Source organism: Sarcophilus harrisii, chromosome 4, assembly GCF_902635505.1.
Source record: "Sarcophilus harrisii chromosome 4, mSarHar1.11, whole genome shotgun sequence".
NCBI lineage: Eukaryota > Metazoa > Chordata > Mammalia > Dasyuromorphia > Dasyuridae > Sarcophilus > Sarcophilus harrisii.
In genome coordinates this window covers 267,248,333-267,270,703 of record NC_045429.1, presented here as the reverse complement: position 1 = coordinate 267,270,703, position 22,371 = coordinate 267,248,333, and the positions used below count along the sequence as shown (strand labels likewise).

The 22,371-nt window shown below is 33.7% G+C and overlaps 1 protein-coding gene across 4 annotated transcripts in view; it reads right to left on the bottom strand.

Moving 5' to 3' along the window:
• SUPT3H (SPT3 homolog, SAGA and STAGA complex component) overlaps positions 1-22,371 on the bottom strand; it is a 593,114-nt gene that overhangs the window by 148,531 nt on the left and 422,212 nt on the right. For all 4 annotated transcript variants that reach the window (XM_031968418.1, XM_031968416.1, XM_031968419.1 and 1 more), the window contains one exon: positions 21,416-21,555. In XM_031968418.1, coding sequence (XP_031824278.1) covers positions 21,416-21,555 — 140 coding nt within the window. The remainder of the gene's footprint in view (positions 1-21,415; positions 21,556-22,371) is intronic.

The window sequence follows — 22,371 nt, the reverse complement described above, 5'->3', positions numbered from 1 at the left end:
GAAGACATTATAAAGTTGGCCACAAAGTGATAGTTTTTTTTTTTAATATTTATTTATTTTTTAGCATGAGCTATTAGAGAAAGGTTTCAATCTATAGTGGTAGTAGGAGTATTCAGCCTGGAAAAATTATAAAACAATGATATAACAAAAAATCAGACTGAATCCATTAGTTTGAGGTTGGTAAACAACTTTTCCCATCAGATCTTACAAAGTACTTTGATTGTTTAGTGTTTAAATTATAATTATTACATTGGTTTAACTTCACCTTATTAGGTTTTAGGTTTTAACCTTTTTGAGAGCAGACACTTCTAATCTGAATTGTTTATCTCCTTGAGACTTAGCACAGTGCTATGTACATCTGACTGGGGCAATTAGATTGAACTGTATATCTTTGAATTTTTGTATTAGAAATCATTAACATGAATTAAAACAACTTAGAACAGATATAAGGTTGGATGAGAGAACCAACTTACCCTTTCTACATGTCTACTAAGTCAACAATTCTCAAACTTTCTGGTCTCAGGACTCTTACATTCCTAAAAATTATCCTCTTATATCCTTAAAAAAATCACTGAGGATACCATAGAGCTTTTGTGTATATGAGTTATATCTACTGATATTTACCCTATAGATTTTTTAAACTAATTTATTAATACATTTTAAAATAAAAATAGAAATCTACTAGATAGTAACATTCCATAGTTTTATGAAAAATAACTATATTTTTTCAAATCAAAGTTTAGACAGAAAAGTGACATTACTTATATATTATGCAAATGTCTTCAATGTACAGTTTAATAGGAAAAGGCTAGATTCCACATTTTGTTTCTGCATTCAGTCTGTTATGATATGCTGTTCTGATTGAAGTATAAGTCAAAAAATCTGACCTTATACAGATACGTAGTTGAAAAAAGAGAAAGAGTACTTAACACAGAAAAGCCATGTGTATTGTTATTAAGATAGTTTTGCTCTCATTGGCCTCCTAAAAGAGTCAGTGGGGCCATAAGAATCCAAAGACCATTGAGATTCACAGACAGACCAAAGCACAGAGGCCGGAGATAGCAAAAAGACAGTGAAGAATATTATTAAGTAGTCTAATTTGACAAATTGTATAAATGAGGTTAGTGTAAAATAATATACAAAAGTAAGGCCATCTTATAGGCAATGGATAGCCATTAAAGGAAGTCTTTTAGTTTTTAGGATAAATGCCTGAATCATATCATTTATCTGTTAATAAAATGAAAACTGCTTAACTGTACCTAAGTCCTTACAAGTGAACTTATTTTAAACCAGTCCTAATGCCTAAGAAATGAGGTATTCAAATATTTTGTGTTTAATCTAGAGAGGAGGAAAAAGGAGTAGAAACAACAGGATATCTTTCTATATAATGAAAAAGTGAAAAGTGGAATGCCATTTAGTATAACAACATGATATTCTCCCCGCCACCCCATCCTACCTTACGTGTTTAAATATCTCACATTTTTTCATTAGAAACATTGAGAAATGACCTAAAAGAGGGAAATGGGGGTAGAGAAAAGAAATTATATTTAATATGGAGTCTGAGAATCTAGAAACCCTATTCTACCCTCAGGTCCTATAAATAGTCTTTGCCTAGACCAAAAGTCATCCTGTTGCTATCTGTCATCACACCCTATAGTCTAGAATGTTATTTGTGATGATTTCAGATAGAAAAAAATAATATAGTTATTTTTCTTTCCTCAAAAGGACAACCAAACAAAATCTAGGAGAACTTAGTCAGAAAGATAAAAAGACTACAAATTTGGGGTGAATTTTGCTCCATTCATAAGATTTAGGAAGAAAAGTTAGATTAGAGAAGAGGGACTAAGGAGAATGAAGCCCTAATTTCCTGACATTGGTTTGCAAAAGCGGGAGTTAATTGTTAATTGTCCCTCTATTGGTTATTTGAATTCCCAGTGTGCCTTCCTACAGTAATCATAGTAAATTACTAAAACAGCCTAAAGATGTATGTTCTTTTTAGGTAGTTTGGAAAGAGAAATAAAAAAAATCTATGTTTTCTCCCACAGGCAAAATTGGAATAGAAGGAATTCATGCAAGAGGAAAGTAACAGCATGGCAACTCTAAGAAGTGGTCATACGATTGCAGAAATTAAAAAAAAAAAGTAATTAAGTGATTGGTTTTAGTTTTTTAATTTAGTTTTTTAATTTTTTGAATGAATGAATGAAAAACATTTATTATGCACTACACTAGGGCTTAGGGATACAAATATTAAAGTGAGATAATCATTCAATCAACCAACATTAATAAATTGTTATTGTGTGGTCTTGTGCTATGAGAAGGCAAAGCTAAATAAGACATGATTCCTTACTCTTAGGGATTTTATGGTCTAGTAGTTAAGATATCCCAACCATTTCCTTTCCCATTTCCATCTCTTAAAGACAGGTAGGAAAACAGAGCACTGGGTCTGGAGTGAGGAAGATCTGAATTCAAAATTGGCCCAAGGCATTTATTAATTAATGTGAAGCTGAATTAATCACTTAACCTCAGATTGCTTCAGTTTCCTCACCTGTAACAGTACCTATCTCACAGGCTTATGAGGATTAAATGATACAGTAACTGTAAAGTGCTTATTACAGGGTTTGGCCTATAGTAGGCATTTTATAAATATTTATTTCCTTCTCTTTTATAAGGTTAAACTTGAATGCCACTTCTTCTATTACTTATATGTTTATATAGGTCTACATAGGTCTGGAACTATAAAACTATAGCTTCAGAAGAAATTGGATTAAGATACAATTTGGTAAATGTTGTCTAAATAGGTTTGCAATTTTTCTTGCAGATGTCTATGGTTTCAGAGAACTCACAATTCACTGAATAATACCCCAATATAACAACTATCCTGCCCATTTTATTAGTGAAAGGACAGATGTCTCACATAAGTATATGAAATTATTTTAAATAACACCATCTGACATTGATAGAAAAATTTGTTAAATGATCTGATGAATCCTAAAGTTGATTGGGAACGAAATCGGGGTCACTGATAAGGATACTTATCACTCTTTGATTACATTAAACTAAAATCTAAGTTTTCAAAATTATCTTCAATTTATTTGAAAAGTTTCAACAGAAACATAAAGATTCAATTGAAGGACTGCACTTTCCATTTCAGAATGTCATGTAAAATGTGAAAAGTGCTAAATACAAAGCTAACCCTCCAAAATTGACACTTTATTTGCTTTTTCATTGAAAATAAATTTCTTTTAAAACAGAAAAATCTGATCATTTTCATTGCACTCCTTGTAGTGACATGAATTTTATGGCCTCAAAGAACAATTTTACTGAGATTCAACTAAAGTACAACCAACATTAATAAATTGCTATTGTGTGGTCTTGTGCCACAATTACTCTGCCAGATTACTGCACAGTGAGTTACTATAATCTAGAACAAAAAAAAAATGAGCCATTTATAATCTCTCTTTGTCTCTATCCCCTTTTCATACATACACACTCACATTTTGATGGCTTCCCTTTCTACAGTGATATCAATATTCTATAGGAAGCCATAAGTAACAAATGAGTTATTAAAAGCTCCTCATTTATACAACATTTTTCAAAAAATAAGTAATTTAAAATAATTTCCATATACACTCTTAATGGTTTCTGTTGCTTTCTATTGTCAAGGGAGATTTCTATTTCTAATATGTACAATGATTAATTTTTAAAAGTTTGAGTATTTCAATGGTATTTTTCTTAACACATGCAATACTATACTCTTTTTTTCCTTTGTCTTCAAATCAAAACCAACAAATTTCCCCCCCAAATTGAGGCAGGTGGATACAGTTCATGTTTCAGTTAGTATATTTCAAATGAAGGTTCATTGGAAGTTTTTGTAAAGGTAATAGACTGGCTGGCCTTTGAATTGAAGCTGTCCATTCAAGGCTTGCCTCTGATAAAGATTAACTGAATGACCTTGGGTAAATCAATTCAGCTCTCAAGCAACTCTACTCTTTTTTAATTTTTTAACTAAAAAATATTTTTTATTTGTTTTAATGAGACTAGATCTGCCTTTTCCCCTTCTCAACCAGCCCTCCATGTCTATAGGTGATACATGAAAAACAACCCCATTTTGAACATGTATAATCAAATTCCACACTGGCCATGACCAAAAACCATCTATCTCATTCTACATTTGAGTCCTTCACCTCTCTATCAAGAACTGGGTACCATCATTAGTTTCATCATTAGTTCTCTGGAATTTTGACTGGTTAAGAGATAAGCATAATAGTATTCCTAACTGTAGTATAATTTGTTCATCTATTCCCAATTTATGAGTGCCCCCTCAAATTCCCATTGTTACCTCAAGAAGACCTTACAAATATTTTTGTACATTCATAGTAATTGTCTGGCTTGGGACTGATGTCTCTTTTACCCTTCCTAAATCCCTCTTTTTTCTTCTCCTCTTTCTCTTCTATTTCCCCTTTAAGTGAAATGTCTTTCTATACTTACTACACTATGTGTGGGTGTATTCTTCCTCCTTTTGACCAGATGAGATGAAATTGACATGTAAGTGTAAGGTATTCCCCTCTGTTCCCTCCCCTTGTGTGTTTAAATGACTATGATGCACCCCGATTACAGGAGATAATTTCTTTTAACCTTCCTTTTCACCTCCTCTCAATTCCTTTCATTTTCTTTCTATTATTTTCTTAAGACCATCAAGACTTAACAGAACCCTTCCCAGGACTTGCTTAATTTGGTTCATTCTGTAAACCTTGATGACAAGGTTCAGAATAAGAGACAAATATCATCTCCCCATATCTGAATGCAAATAGTTTATCCCTGTTTAATTCTTAATATTTGTTCATTCATTTTTATCTTTTCATGCTTCTCTTCACTTCTGTTTAAAATTTTTCTATAGCTCTGATCTTTTTTACAAGAATACTTGGAAGTTCTCTACTTCATTAAAGATTCATTTTTTTCTCCTTAAGCATTATGTAAGTTTTCTTGAGTATGCTTGCCATCTAGGGGAGGGAGTGGAGGGTGGGAGGGAAAAATTGGAACAGAAGTGAGTGCAAGGGATAATGTTGTAAAAAAAATTACCCTGGCATGGATTCTGTCAATAAAAAGTTACTATAATAATAAAAAAAAAGTTTTCTTGAGTAAATTGTTTTTTGTTGTAAGTCCATCTTCATTCCCTTGTGGAATATAGTATTGCTTTTTCTCTACTCCTTTATAGTGGCAGTTACTAAACTGTGTATAATCCTGACTGTGACTCCTTGGTACTTGAATTCTTGCTTTCTAGATGCCTGCAGTATCCTTTATTTTTGCCTGGAAACTCTAGATTTTGGCCATGATGTTTCTGAGAGTTTCATTTTGGGATTTCTTTTAATAGATGACCAATGGATATTTTCTATTTCTGCTCTGTCCTTTACATCTAAGATATCTATGCAGGTTTCTTTTAGTTTTTTTTTTTTTTTTTTTTTTTTTTTTTTTTTTTTTTTTTTTTTTGTAAACTATGCCTGGGTATTTTCTCTGTGTCTCTCTGTGTCTGTCTGTCTGTCTGTCTCTGTCTCTGTCTCTGTCTCTCATTTCCCCTTTCTTCCCTCCCTCCTTCTTCTTTCCCCCCCTTTTGGATATAGCATTAAGAGCCAATGATTCTACTTATTTTTCCTCTCTAGCTATTTTCCAGGCCATATGTTTTTGCTATAGTTTTACATTTTCTTTTCTGTTTTTCAGACTTTTGACTTTGTTTTAATATTTTTTGTTCCTTATGAAGCTTCTATTTCATCCATTCTAACTTTTCAGGGATTTTGTCACTTGGACAAGATTTTATAGATTTTTACACCAAGCTACTGATTCCCTTCTTAAATTCTTTCTTCCATAAATATTTCTTTTTAAAATTTTTTTTGAGCACTCATTCCATTTATAAAAATATTTAAAGACTCCTTTTTCATTTCTGCCAGAAATCCTAGTTATTCCCAAGCTGTATTTTTCGCTGAGGTACTGCTTGAAGATATTTTGGAGTCATTTTCATCTTGTGCCTTTGTGTCTTAAGCATCTCTTTCTGCCACCGTAATAGCCCATTATAGTAGGGTTTTTTTGTTTGTTTGTTTGTTTGTTTCCTTTTCTTTCTATTCCCCAACCTGTTTCCTGATGTTGGAGTTGATGTTAGGGGTCTAGGCTCTGTGGCACTGCTGGAGGGAAGGTTTTGGCTGGTCCCATTGTTGTTTTCTTGGGAGTATTTTCAGTACTGTTCCTGAATCTCAGGGATGGGTTGAGAACTTGCAACCTTTTAATGTTCCCAAAGTAGACTGATCCAAGGCAAAGTCTAATTGCTGTCTCCCAAGTTTGAGTCTCCAAGTTCGTGATCTAGGTTTGGATTCATACAAGAGTACATTGCTGTTGGATTTATTTTTTATCAGCAAGCTGGAAAGCTCTGCTGTTTCAAAATCCAGAACTGGAGGCTCCCTGACAGGGGTCCTCAAACTACGGCCCGCGGGCCAGATACTGCAGCTTAGAACGTTTATCCCCCTTACTCAGGGCTATGATGTTTCTTTATTTAAAGGCCCACAAAACAAAGTTTTTGTTTTTACTATAGTCCAGCCCTCCAACAGTCTGAGGGACAGTGAACTGGCCCCCTATTTAAAAAGTTTGAGGACCCCATAACTGCCTCTGTAGGCTGAAGTAGAAAATGGAATCAAGTCCCTGATCTGAGTCCTGAGATCTGAGACTCCTCCTTTCTTGGTACACTGCCCAGATTCTCCTTGCTCCAGAAAGACCCTCCTCCAGATCACAAATGTTCTTCTTAGTTTGCCCTGTATGACTTAAACCTGGGTGGGGGGGGGGGGTCAGTTTGTCAATTTGCACCTGTTTCTGTTACAATGCCAATATTACAAAGGCATACCTGTGAATACTTGGTCTGGGTCTGGAACCCGTTTCTGCTCTGAGGTATAGTCTCTTCCTGGGCATTAAAGTGCTATGTGGGGCCGGGGTCTTGGTCCAACCCTGATTCTAGTGTCTGCAACCTTCTTATTTCCCTGTACTACTGGACTAGACAACAGATTTTCTGTAACTCAGGATTTCCTCAACAGAATTTGCTCTAGTGCATTTCTGGATTATTTTGAAGAAGTTGTGGATAGGAGCTCATCGTATTTCTTTTACTTCTTCCCCTTACTTCTGCTTTCCACAACAAGTCCTTTTCCTTCCTTATGTTTCTAAGGTACAGATGAAATATGGATCTACAGGGAAGGAGAGATTTTTTTTCACACTGAAGCATTCCTCATGTCAATGAAATCATTGATCCTAACTAAAGCAAACAGAATAAAATAATAATAAAACAGCTAAAATTCTTTGGCATGTTATGTTATTTGATTATTATCTAAAGAATTCAAAGTTCATTATATTGTCAAGATGACATCCCCAGCCTCTCTCCATTTTTATAATCTGTCTCTTCACTCTGGAACATGTATAGTACTGCTCTAGATGCGTCCCCACAGAGTGGCAAAGAAAGATATAACAGTGGGGTATCTTAGATCATTAGATCTTTTATTGGGCCATAAAATATCCATATGAGTAAGGGATCATATCTTATTTAGCTCTGCTTTCTTATAGCACAAAACATACAATAAGTATTTAATAAATGTTGGCTGAATGAATGACAAAGGAAAATAAAAAGGAAGAGCCAGCATTGCCTGATGAAAATAAAGTTATTAAAATAATTTACCATTCTAATGGTACCATGACAATATTTAAGGATAATTCTAGGAAATGACAAAGGATCTCAGGATTCAAAATTCTAAAAAAAATATTATTATTATTATTAGTCAAATTCCCCTTAATATCAAAAAAAATTATGAGATCTGCAATATACAGAGTACTTCATATCCGTAGTAACAATAAGAAAAGGATTAAAGCTAGTTCTTCAGAACAAAAGGAAATAGATATGCATGATGTAAGAAGACTGGAATTAAAAAAGGGAATCATATGAGATAAGGGTAGATCTGGGTTTTATGATGCAGGGCATGGAAGGAAAGGACCAGGAAAAAGTTCTATTGGGAGAAGGGGGAGATGAGAATGGGGATGGGAATGGAGAAGATAAAATCATCTAGTGCTCTCTGAGGAGTCAGGGATGCCATGACTACCTGTGTTCTAAAACAAAAGAAAACGGGAGATGTAATAGACTGAAGTTCGAGTTGATGCACTGAGGTCCCAAGCACGTGAGGCTAAATGGTAATTGGACCATACTCTATTAATATATATGCTTGGAGAAAGAATGGCCCCCGTCCACTCTTTGTGCAAGTCCTGATGTGTTGTACAGGAAATGATGATTTTGGTGGGTGGGGACAGAGGGGCGGAGAGAGGAGCAAGGAGAGACATCTGGCTGGCTTCTTGTCTGGCTGGTTCTTGATGTAGCTGCACACATTGCTATTGCGATCCCCCCTTCACCTCCGATCCTTCTTCACCTCTACTGAGAATATAGATTGAAGATTTTCCCTTAATCTAAATTCCTGACTCCAGCTGATTTTAAAATATGCGGTCATCACAGGTCTTGGTTGCTAATTTTCTAGGAAAAGCAATAACAAGCTCCCAGTTTCCTGCCAGTGCTTCCCAAGGTGAATATCTATCAGAATTAGGCTACTCCAAAACATAGTTATAGGATACATCAAAAAGAAAATGAATGATAATCAGTTCTGCAGATTTAGCAGGGTTATGTATTTGACTCTCTATGTTGGAGCTGAATTCCCTCTTCCAAAAGAAAGATGGTCAGCTTTGGCACTTTACAACTAAATAGAAGAAAAAGAAATATAAAGAACTATGCTGGGTTTCCAGGCTTAACCACTGGATATCCAGGATAAGAAAAATAAAATGTTTCTGTAAGAAGCAAAAGAAAATCTACTGGAGCTCCCAACAGCCAATATACACCTACAGTGGCTATACTATTGATATAAAAAATATGGAAATTCTGAGTATTTTGGAAATCTGAAATATCAAAATTGAAACAATGTGGTTATGAGAAGAAAAAAAAAAACTTTAATCAACTTCTATAGAAAATTACTGGAGCAATCAAAGCAGTCAGTAACAAGAAAACAACAGGATATGACAATAAAGAATTTTTCATATAAGCTGCTCATAAAAGTATATCATGAAAATGAAAAGTGTGTTATGCAAAATTCTGTAAGAGTTGGAAGTAACGCATGCATTTATGGTACCTAGATAAAGACCCATTTGCTTTAAGGTCATCATTCTGAAGTTGATTTTTTTTTTTTTTTTTTGCAGAAAATATCTACTCTGTTTTGAGAAGAATATTGTTATGACTAAAGAACTCACAATTACTGAACATCTCTACAGAAATTTATATAGAACAAGGCATTAAAGGTTTAAGGATAATCAACCATTTAAGAAAAAAAATTGAATATAAGAATGTTATAGCTAGAAGAGTCCTTAGGGAAAAGAAATTAACCATGTTTCTCTTTTCATATTAGGAAACTGATGAGATGTAGCGAGTATCTGGCTTTGCCCAAGGTCTCAAAGTCAGAAAGAAAGCTAGCTTGTGGAACTGAATCTCCTGTGTCCTAGGGCAATGTCCTTTCCACTACAATGTGGATGCTCACTAGACAAAGTTTAAGAATCAGGCTGCAATTCTCAACTTCTAAATCATAAACACCTGTAATTAAGAGATGAGGAGCTTAGCAAAACTGATTCACTTTGTTAATAAAGAATGTTTTGCTATACAGTAGTAAGAATAGTATTAACAACAGACCTAAAAAGCAGGTTGCTATCACAAAAGTAAATGAATGAACAGAGCAAAACTATCAGTGCTAAGAACTTCTTTGTAAATGAGTTGAATTGCATTAAGTAAATTGAAATATTAAAAGACACAAAAAGCTTGGCTCAGAACATACTTTTGTTCCTATTTAGAAATGCCAAAATGTTGAGATAAAAATAATAAAGATAAAGAAAAATCTGACTATATAACCACAATCTGCCTACCTCCTCTGGGGAATGTGAGTGAGAGAGGAAAAGAATGGAGAAATGTGAGCCATCAAGTATTCACAGAAAAATATTTTGGTTATTACAACTACCACAATTTGAGAACTATAAATGTGAAATGTAAATTGGTGGTAATTCCTGTGGTATTCCCAAATTAGATATTTTTAAACTACTCCCTGCCAAGGTGTTTCTATAAACATGCTAGTGGATTGATATCTGAGAAAAACCCAGAATTGTATATTTACTAGTGGAGGTATCATTAAGAAAAACAAACTGAAATATTTGGAAAGGATAATATTGATTGATCCAATGATAAACAACTTCTCCTGGAAAAGTCAGACAAGCATTTATCACTGAAATTCTGGAACAGGCGGCCTTCAACATGTGTGGATTCAGGATTTGTTCCGAATATTTGCACTGAGCTGTGCCAGCACATGCCCTCTCTCTAAACAGCTCCTCTTTGCTTTATCAAATCCCATGGGGGTACAGAGATCCTTGCAAAGGCAAGAAAGGTATTTATATGGGCATGGGATAGGAGTGAAGGGTAGTGGATAACATAAGGCTGTAAAGTTGATTCTGTGTATTTATGCATGGCAGCTTAATTTAGTAGAAATGGGAGGAATGCAGCTGTCAGGGAGTTTGGGAGATGAATTGTCCTGAATCAGAGAAGAACCTCTCCTTTCATATATACAGTAGATAAAAATATGAATTAGAATGTTTTTTGAAAATGCAATTATTCCTTTGGAAGGTAGCTATCCAATTATAAGTGACTAACTTTAATCAAACCAGCAAAATTCAAAAAATATGATTTCTAATGTGAAAGATTGGAGTGTGGGGGGTAACCTAGGAGTAAAATGTAATCTGGTTTGTGAGAAAGGCCTTTAAATAGCCAGAAAAAGACCCCAGGAAGCATCAAATAGGGAAATATTTCAGAAATGGAAGAGGGTGGATAGGAAAATAACTGGTACCAGTTACTGATGGAGTGGGGAAATGACCTACTACTCATTACTGCATGTAAAAAGCACTTTTCTTATAAGAAGCCTACAAGCAATGAATACCAAAAGTAAGGGATGAGGCAGTGACAGGGAAGGAGAGATGCTTAATTAACCTATCAGCCAACAAGGATTTATTAAGTATCTATTATACTACTATAAGGTAGATTACTATCTGTAACATAGTAAACACTAGAGATACAAAGACATAATGTTCTTTGTGTGGTATCAGGACTGATTTCTGGTCTATGGGAGAATTTAGCCTTTGACATTTTGTCTGGAAGTTAGAGCTTTTTATGCAAAAGCTGAGTAGTCAGTTTTATTTGTGAGCCACTCTGGGTAGGTAATGTCTAAAAAATGCCTTTAAGGACACTAACCTATAAAGTAACATACATACACTCCCAAACACTCTCTCCTCCAATAAAAAATATGTCTCAGTCTTTAGGAAGCAGGGCACTGACATGGGAAGAGAGGACTCCTATATACTGAGAAGCAATTTCAATTGATGCTGCCTTCTAGGGTATGGGCACTCTTAAGGTGGAGAATCTGTAAGCCAACAAAGATACCTTACTTCAGACATAACAATTTCGTGCCTGGAATTACTGACAAAGAATATGACATACAAAGATAAATGATTATATTTAAAGGGATAAGATGTCCACAAAAGTTAAAAATATGTAAATTCTCTGGTTCATGCATAAAGTGTTTGATTGGGACTCTAGGGGCAAGATTTGGAAGAAGGCTTTGGCTAGGACATAGCAAAGATAATTAAATATTGAGGACTATTTCTTCTTATAACTTGTATAGACAGACAAGGGTAGATGTTTAAAAACTCTGTAACTTTGACATTTTTCCTTTGTAAAAGAATTTTTAAATAGCTGTAGTGATAAATAGGGTGGAATAGGAAAGATGCAAGGATTTTTTTCTATCTTGTGAGGCAACCTTGTACCAGAAGGATGAGGTTTTATACCTACTTTTCCACATGATAGGCTGGGAAAGGGAAATCCAGTTTTGAGGTTCTAAGTTAGTTTAACACAACACATTACTTAACATCACATATAAATTGCTTTTGATTAGTATGATGAAACATTTGTTTCTTTCAACTTATTTCTCTTATCACTTACAAACAAAGTATGCACAATAGGTGAACCACAGGAGAGGACAAGACCACATTCCAGATTTCACAGAAATCTGTTAAAAATTATAGAAAAAATGCTATTTGAAAATTTCTGCTGATCATTATTTTGTTTCAACTTGGATAACCGGGGGCACAAACCAAACTAGCATAATATCCTGAGAGCCACTGATAAGTTACCATATCTTATCACAAACTAACTCCTGGTCAGAGTAGATAATGAAGAAAAAAATTTGGAAAGCTGACTTGACAAAATGAAAATTGATCTTGCAGTCCACTAAAACCTTCATATCTTTTTCAAACAACTGCTGCCTAACTATTCTTTCCCTATATTATTCTTGTGGAATTCATTTTTGGTAACCAAGAATATGATTTAATATTTGTATATTTGTATCTATTAAATTCACCTTACTGTGTTCTACTGATCTTTTCGCATCTAGATTCTATCAATCAATGTATTATCTGACCTTCTTAGGTTTGTGCCATACAAATTTGATGAACATGCCATCTATGTTTTTATATGTCATTATTAAAAAATATAGGCTAAAGTGCTGGTCTTTGTGTCATTCAGGGAGATCTATATTTGTACTGAAATTGAACCATTTGACTAGCTTTGAATCTATCTCATTATTTAGTCCTAATTTCTCCAATTCGCTCTCAAGAATAATGAGGTGGATACTTTATCAAAAGGCTTTTAGTAACTTTTTTTCCAGACTGGCAAATACTGCAGGAACTTGCTCTCTATCAGCAAAATCTTTGAAATACTATAAATAGGGATTTCAGAACATGCCTTGATGAAATATTGGAGGGGGATTTCTTTGTAGGCCAATAGTTCTCAAAAGCATGGTCCACAGATCTTTGAGGATTTCTAAGAGCCTTTCAGGGGTCCTACAGATCAAAACTTTTTTTTTTTCATGTTAATACTAAGACATATTTGGCTATTAAAATACTACTCCTTTTCCCAACTACATCACTGTGTGGTCATATTTTCTTCATATAATTCAAGCAATATAATATTTTGCAACAGAATTGAATGCAGAAGCAGATGAGAATTCAGCTGTCTTTTATTAAAGCAAATATAGAGATTTGCAAAAATATGTAAAATGATGCCATTCTTTTCACTAAATTTTTTTTGTTTTGGAAATAGTTTTTTTGAATGCATATATATGCATTTTGGGGAGCATGTAATGGGTTTATTATTGTTACTTTTAAATGAACTAATGTTTTAAAATGGCATAGATTTTAATTTTTAATATTACAAATATTGATTGATAAAACACATAAACAAAAGCTCTTTGGGGTCCTCAATAACCTTTGAGAGTAGAAAGGAGTCTTGAGACCAAAAGAGTTTGAGAAATGTTAATATGGGTAAATGATGAATATTCAATAAATACTTATCGAATATCATTGTACTGAATGTAATATGGTTGAGTAGGAAGGGAGCTGGATTTGCAATTAGAAGATAAATATTTAAATCTCATTTTTGTTTCTTTAATGCAAGTAGTGATAGTTGGCTTTATATAGTGTTTTAAAATGTATAAAACACCTTGCAAAGATCTGTTTAGTTTCAGATAAATTCATGCAAAGAAGCCAGCAAAGCATTATTACCTTCATTTCATAAGTGAGGAAACTCAACTAAGAGAGTTAGACTGATGGGTCCATGACTTCACATCCAGCATGCCTCCTACTATATTTATTGCACTGCATCTTTTCAACACATAAGTGAACAATGAGCTTGCTTATTATCTATGTGGGTGGGGCAGGTGGGTGGTGCAGTAAATAAAGAGCTGAACATGGAGTCAGGAAGACCTGATTTCAAATGAAGCCTCAAACGCTTACTAACTATGTGAATCTGGGCAAGTCACTTAACTGTTTGCTTCAGTTGCATTACCTGTAAAATGAGCTAAAAAAGGAAATGGCAAACTCACTCTCATATCTTTACAAAGAAAATCCCAAATGGGGTCCCAAAGAGTTGGTCATGACTGAGCAACAATAACAACAAAAATTACCTGTCTTCCTTTCTCCAGCTTTGGTTTCCTTATTTATAAAAAGAAGGAGCTGAATTAGATCTTCTATTTCTAAAATCCTAGAACTTAGATATATACTGGTGAGTGTATTATGTATAGAATACTAATGAATAAGAAAATTATAAAATATAATTAACATTCAAGCCTTAGTGAATATAATAGTTATTATTTAGAGATTCATTTCAAGCATTCATTGGGTATCTACTGTGGGCCAGGTACTATGCTGTGCATTGGGGGGAAAAAAAACAAATGAAACAGGTCTTATCATCAAGAAGCTTCTATTATATTTAGGAAAATAAAAACACTCAGATAAGTCAATAAAGTATGTACAAAATGATAAATGCAATGGAAGCACAAAAAACTGGAGAATTATATAGTCTGTTGTAGCATGTATATCCAGGGTGCTAAGAGGCTGAAGTATAGAGGGAATGTTGTAAGCATAGGGAAACAGTCTATGCAAGGCAGAGAGAGAAGAGATAAAATGCTAAGTTTGGGGGGAAAGCAACTAGATTAGTTTTGGTGGAATGTGTATAAGAATAAATAATGTTAAATTAATCAAGAAAGATAGGCTGGAGAATAAGTGTGAAGAACTTTAAATCCTAAACCTTAAAGATGAGAGAAGCTTGTTGAGCAGGGAAGTGACATGATCAGATCTGTGCTTTAGGAATATCAATATGGCAGTTGTATAAAGGATGAATTTCAAATGGGAGTAAGGCAGGGAAAATTCAGAGAAAACTACAAAGTAGAAGGTGAAAAGTGACAGAGTCTGAATTTGCCTATTAGTCATGTGAGCAGAGGAAAGCAGATGGATGTGGGAGATGTCAGGGAGGTTATATCAAAAAAAAAAAAAAAATATGGCCACCTATTAGAGATGTCAGGGAAGGAAGAGCAAAGATCCAAGGTAATTCTAAGGTTATAAAACCATCTGACTAGAAAGATGATGGTTCCTTCAATAAACAGAAAAGTTAGGAAGAGAGGTAGGATTTATTATTATTTTTTTGAAGGGAGGGAATATAAAATCTCTTCAGAGCATTTTGAGTTTTGAGATGCCTAAGGAACTTGATTGAATGGAAAATTAAGAAAAAAAAAAAAAAACAACATTTATTAAGTTTACTCTACAATGGAAATTGCTAACCGCTAACTATGTCCTAACACACATAGGTTACATTCTAATGGAGAATGGTGGACAATCCATAAAAGGGAGAGGATGAAGTACACACACAGCATGATTGGGAAGTGAAGCAAAGACCCAGTCCTGGGCAAAATAAGGCAAAAGTCTATGACTCAGTGGGAGGGAGATGAGGAGAGTGATTTGAGTACATCTATACAGAGATGTACAGTATAAGACTGGAACTCAGGAAAAATGGCACGACTGAATGTTTAGATTTGGGAGGCATCTACACAATCACTGAAAATATGATCAGAACACCAAGAATGAGAGAAGAAGCCTGAGACTTTGTGTTGGGTACAAAGTGGGCTTGGAGAAAATGGGATTGGGATCATTATAAGGTAAATTGAGAGGAATGGTTAGACAGTAGGAATATCAGGAGAGAATATCAGAAAAACCCACAGATGAGAGAGCATTCAGGAAGAAGAAATAGCCAACACTTATGAGCAAACACCCCTGAGAAGTCAAGAAGAATAAGAACTAAGAAAAAGCCTATACGTTGGATTTAGCAATTAAGAGATTACTGATAGACATGGAAAGGTAAATTTCAAGTGAGTGGTAGGACCGGAAGCCAGGTTAAAAGACAATGAGAAGTTACTAGGAGGTGGGGAAATTCAAGCAATGAGTATAGAAAGTTTTTTCTAGAAGTTTGGTTGTGAAAAGGAAGAAGGGAAAGGATGATAACTTGATATGAAGGATGGTTGAAGAAAAAAGATAACAGAGGATATGGTAAAGAAGGTCAAGGCTACAGGCAGAGGGGTTGGCAAAAACAAGGGTCTTCTCATGCTTTGAAAATGGAACAAGGAAAAAGAAAATAGTAAATGATGGAGAGGTGATTTTTAGATTTAAAACTTGAATGGAGAGGGAATTCATGGACAGTTCCATTTCTTTTTTCCTATGAGGTATGAAATAAGATTCGCTGCTAAGAAGGGGAGTAAAGGCATAATAATTTGCTTGATCAGAGAATAAAAGATCAGAACAGGCCATGGGAAGTCATGAGGAAGACTATGAGACCAAATTTAAAGAATTAACGTCCAGTAGTTAGAGACCAATGAAATTAGAAAATAAAAATTTTTCATATGTTTCTACTGTCTGTCCCAGGTGTGCATAGCATTAGATAAGTTTTATGAGGTATACATCCAAATGACTGTTGAAATCTAGGCAATAAACATTCTTTACCCACTTAGTCTTTACTGTATGGATGGACAGGCTAACTTCCATTGCACAATTATAGAAAAAGCTCTGTTTTGGGGCTTAATGCAGTCAGCACAGTGTCATTTGTAAAATGGAACCTCTGGAAGACCTCACCACCCATCTACAGCAAATTCCTCATTCACTGAGGCTCTATAACAAAAACTTATATTGTCTCTCTTTTCAGGTAATAGTGACATGGTGATTGATAAACTATTGATAAATATTATTTGAGAGATTCTTAATGAAATATTCTAAAGTAAAGAGGGAGAACGTTCTAGGCATGAAGGACAGTTAATAAAAATGTACAGAGCCTAGAGATGGAGTATCATGCAAGGAAATACTAGGAAGCTAATGTCACCGAACTGTAAGGTATGTGGTGGGGTATGAGAAATATTTGACTTTTAGTCAAACATGGAATTCATATTTGATCCTGGATGTTAGGAATCATTGTAATCTATTGACATGCATGACACAGTCAGTTCTATACATTAGAGGGATCACTTTGCTAGATGAATGATGGATAGTTTGAAGTTGGGAAAGGTTTCCAGAATGAATTCTTCATCAGTCATGTTATTAGGTAACAATAATGATAATCAAATCATTATCAAGGGAAGCAACAAAAACAAAACCCTGAAATTGCCACAATTACTTGAAATATGTTCCATTATTGCCCTAAGTGCATACTATGTCTTGAGATCATAGGAATAACATGAAGCCATGAATACTGTTGTTACTACTACTAGTACTACTACTACCACCACCACCACCACTACTACTACTACTACTACTACTACTACTACTTCCTTCTTCTCATTCTTCTTGTTCTTGCTCTTCTTCTTTTAAAATAAAGTAGGTCATCTATAAAAACTTTCATATCTTTACCTTAAAAAAAACCAAAACCCTTGATAACTGAAAACAGAATTTGTTGCCTCGTTTAACTTGCAAGAAGAAATGGTTAATACCAAGGAAGATAGATAGAAATTAACTGGAATTCAACAAAACTTTTTAGGAGACTTGATAGATGGATTTAAAAAATAAGTATCACAATTTATAACTACTTCTTTCATTAGAAATCTACATCTCTGAGTCTCTTTTTCAACTATGACAATTAAAACTGTTATTAAAATAAATTTGGAATCAGACTTTCATTTAGCTCTAATCACTAAGTTAAACTAATGAACAAAGATTTTTAAAAATGAAACAAAATAGTTATTTAAAAAATCTTTGTTTTTTCTTTTTGAAAATTTTTTATTTTTGTAAGATTTACAATACAGATAGAATAATAGTTTAGCAGCACATGTATACATATATATACACAAATATATATATAAAATCATACATACTACATAAATATATTGAGGAAGTATATGCCTACTATTTACAAAGCATTGTACTAAGTTCTTAGAGTAAGAATAGAAAAGTAAGGCAGTCCCTGCTCTCAAGGAGTTCACATTCTAATTTCACATATGAAAGCCAAATCCTCTTAACCTAAAGTGGACTTCCTTTCCTCTGACCTCTTATATACTTATCACTTAAGTTTTGTGCTTTACTTGAGGGTATCTATAATCTCCTTTATTAGATTCTTAAGTTTTCCCAGTGACTAAAATACCATACTACATAAAATAAATGCTTAATAAATGTTTACTACATAAAATAAATGCTTAATAAATGTTTGTTGAATGAATATTAATAAATCTTACTGGTGAAATAATAAATCTTAGTGAAGTAATAAAGTAAATTATGAGGAACACACAGAAAATTCATCCTTTCATATAAATCTATAGAAAGTAAGAGAAAACTCAGTTTAATATGTCTTTACTAAATCTTTGCAAAATCTGGCAAAGTTTTAACTTTTTAAAAAGTTTTAAACTTTACTTCTAAAGCAATTTTTTCTCTTCTAAATCCTGTCATAAAAGAACAACAACAAAAAAAGAAGATAGAAATAAGCTCTGTTTGCAGATCTGTACTGTACTCCTGCAGTAAATGTAGTAAACAAAGTTTCTGCAACCATAAGTGATGCTTAAAGGAAAATTAAATCACTGAGTGATGCCAGAACTGATTATTCTACTGCACTTTAAAAGCAAAAGGCTGCCGTCTATGAGCCCAAAGTGGTTTCATATGGACAGCCACAGTTGTGGTTTATTCTTGAAACTGTAACCTGTCAAATTAGAAGCAGGCAATGTCTTAGGCCTTTAACGGTTCCACTTTCTACCGTCTACAGTCAAGTTATGTCTACAAGTTTAGTCTTTCCTTATACTCACCCCCTAGTTACAATGTCTGTTATTTGGATAAGGAGCATCTCAAGGATACTCTGTTATTCAGGCAAGAAAGGCTCTTAAAATAACAAAGCAAAGTTTCATGAAATGACCAATCTAATTTGCATGGCCTTCATTGAACTGAATTAGTTTTCCAACTACTTATAATGACCAACCTGCCCATAGTCTCTGCTTGTGTATATGCATATGTGCACATGCATGCATGAACTGTATTCTAAGCTAAAGAACTTTACATGTTTATTCTTGGTCATTTTATCCAGTAAATCTAAGCGCTGCTGCCATTTCCCTGGCACCTTGCTGACTCATCATCTTCCAGAGCAACAGTATCCCATTAACAGGCGTTCAATGTTTCCTATGGGGATCTCAGGTTCTGCTCTTCTTCTGACTGTGGTGAAATCTTCTAGGCAATGGGCTTGGTTAATAGAGATTTTCCAGGCCAAACTGAATTTGACTAATGCTCACTAGTAGCACTAAACATTCCTCAATACCCAGCACTGATAAACAAATGCAAAACACTGCAAAAGCTCATGACACATTTTGCTGGCTTGAAAATATAATTTTAAAAAATGTTTTAAAAATAAAGCATAAACAATATTTTCTTTCTGGATAATGCATCATAAATGAAACCATACCACTAAACAATCATATCCTGTTTAGGACATAATGACATCAGAAATATGTGTTTATCATCTGCTTTGGACAACTTAGCATGTTTTTGGCCCAAGGCAAAGTGGAACTAAAACCATTTGCAGTTGTCCAAAACCAAGATAACCACACATTTCTGAGGTAATTGATACCTAAAAGGAACACTGCCTTTAGATCACAGTTCATGATCTAAGCATACTAATTCTTTAAAGAAGGTTGTTAAAGTTTATAAAGCATGTATGTCTATTGGACTTCCTCCAAAACTTAGCATAGTATAATTATATTCTACTGCACAGAGAAACTATGATAAAGTCGGCAACTTTAGCACAACAGCCACTATCCTTTGGAGGTCTAGCATTACTTTGTTTTCTCACTTAAAAAACAGGACAAAATCTGTGATTTCTTGAAGGCAAGATTATAATAGTAGCAAAAAGAATGAATATGTCTTATATTTGTGAGATGTGCCAACAAAATTAATCATGACGAAATTTCCCTAAGGTAGAGAAAAGGAGTGTTATCAGCTCATTTTATGAATGAGAAAACTAGCATCAACTGTCATTAAGAGAATAGAAGTGAGCCTTCAATTTTATAAACAGATATTTGCTAACAGTAATTCTAAATATCAATCACTAACTTGGAATTATAACAATATATGTCATAAATCAGAGAATAATTTCAAACACTGCCAGGCATTTTTATTTTTTTATGTAGACCCATACCTAAAGTGATCAGATTTATCTTTTTTTTTTTTTAACTATTAGCTTTAAAAAATAGCTGTTATTTTAAAAATGGTCATAAATTGATTGAAATATATACTATTCATAGTACAAAAGAGTATTTTTTTCTAGATAAGAGAACAGGACGGAAATTAGCACTCTTGGATCTACTCCTTACCTTTTGTTTTACTAAATGTAAATCATTTACCTTTCTAAGTAAGCTTCAATTGCATCATTTGCAAAATGGAGTGAAAGGGAAATGGATTTTCCAAGGCCCATTCTAGCTCTAATATTTTGTAACATTTTTATATTAGCTTTTACATAATATCTGTTTTTAATGGAAAAATGGACAAACTGGTTCAATTGAAAAAAGGACATTGGTATAAGAAATCTTTTCTTTAAGACCAACAGGACATGTCTCCTATGATTAAAGCAAGATAAAAATGTAACTATTTTTCATCTAGGAAAATGTGAAAGACTGTTTTAGAAAAAAAAAAGTAAGAAAAAAGGGCAAAAAAGGCAAAGGGCAAAGTGAGAAATAAACATAGGCAGATAACAGGTTGGATGAAATCACAGATGAAGGCTGTAAATAAAAAGAGTAGCAAGAACAATAGAAGAAAATAACAAATAAGAAAATGCTAGATGAGACAACTTCTACCGTAAGGATAAAAAAAAAGAGACAAAAAAAGAAAAAGGGAGATTTTTTGGATGCAATCTAAAAATAAAATAGGAATAAAACAGAAGTATCAAGGAAAAATAAATGCATTATCAGTTCTTCTAAGTCTGTATATGAATATAAATATGACTTTGTAAATATAATCTTCAACCATGCTATAGGAATAGACATATGAATAGATATGTGGGGAGAGGAAATATCTAATCATTGAAAAGGGAAGGCCTACACATACATCTATATACATGTCAAGAGTAGATAGAAATATTCTGCTAACTAAATACAGAACTAGCCACATTGCTTATGTGCACACAAGAAAGGAACACAGGCAATAGTTGATAGAATACATTATAAATACTTTTCCACATAATTCTTTGCTTTGAAAATAACTAGAGGGATATGATTATTTTTCTTTCAGGGTAACAAAATTAATGATAATACAAAGGTGAGAAAAGAAATCAGTGAAATGTAGAATAAGAAGAAATAGAGAACAGAAGTAGGTGGAAAGAGGAAAGAAAGAACAAACAAGAAAGAATGAATGTAAACAATCAATTTCTGGCCCATCAACAAATATACAATAGGCTGGATATAAAGAGGAAAGAAGAGGGAAAATACTGTACCTCCATTCTCTCTTGTTTAACATCATCAATCTCATCATCTTCAAACATAGCCAAAAGTTCTCCTGTCTGATCAATAGAGTGAAGGAAATCTTGGGCTATTTTCTGCCTTTTGTTGACATTGCTACTGTTGCTAAATTTGTCTTTATGTGGATAAGAAAAGAAAACAAAGATAATTTTATCAGCAAAACTGAAAAACAATGGAATATGCATCTGGAATCTCTACAGAATCCTTTCAGAACTAAATCATATGAATTTTACAAAGAAAAATGCTATTGTCTTTCTCCTAAATCAATAAACAGGAATCAAGAACAATTGTTTTGTTTTTTACCTTGGGAAAATCACTTGGTTATTGAGTTCTTTTTCATAAAATGGCACAGACTTGAACTGCTACTTACTTACCTTAAAGGGATACAAAAAAGATAAAATGCACCAGTCTGCAGAACATTTTGCTCCCTGTTTTTGTTGCTGTTGTTGTTGCTATTATTTTGTCCAAATGTAAAGTCCAATTCTTACTTACAGATACTATACTAGCAAAGCTTTCTATGATCTTGTAATATAGATGAAAAACCTACCTGAACATGCAGGTAATGAAAAAAAAGTAGCCCTACCTATCTTCATATTTGATCTAATCCAAGTTGGTTCTGTACCACTTCACTGATTTTGAGGCTCAGGGTCATTAAATCATAGATGGAGAACTAGAAGAGACTGCAGAGCATTGTGTCCCATAATGCTCTATCCTTGGTCCACTGAAGCCCACTTTAGGCCTTACCACTGAGGAAATTAGTGAAAACTATCATTTGGATTTTGCTCTTTCTTAACCCAGAATTTTCTGTTATTCTAGAAAGTAGTACTGTAGGAAGAAATTAAATGAATATATCACAAACTTGAAAAAAAGAAATAAATTTGAAAATTTGTGATAATGTCAAACCTGTTTGTTTTCTAGCAGGGCAAGATAA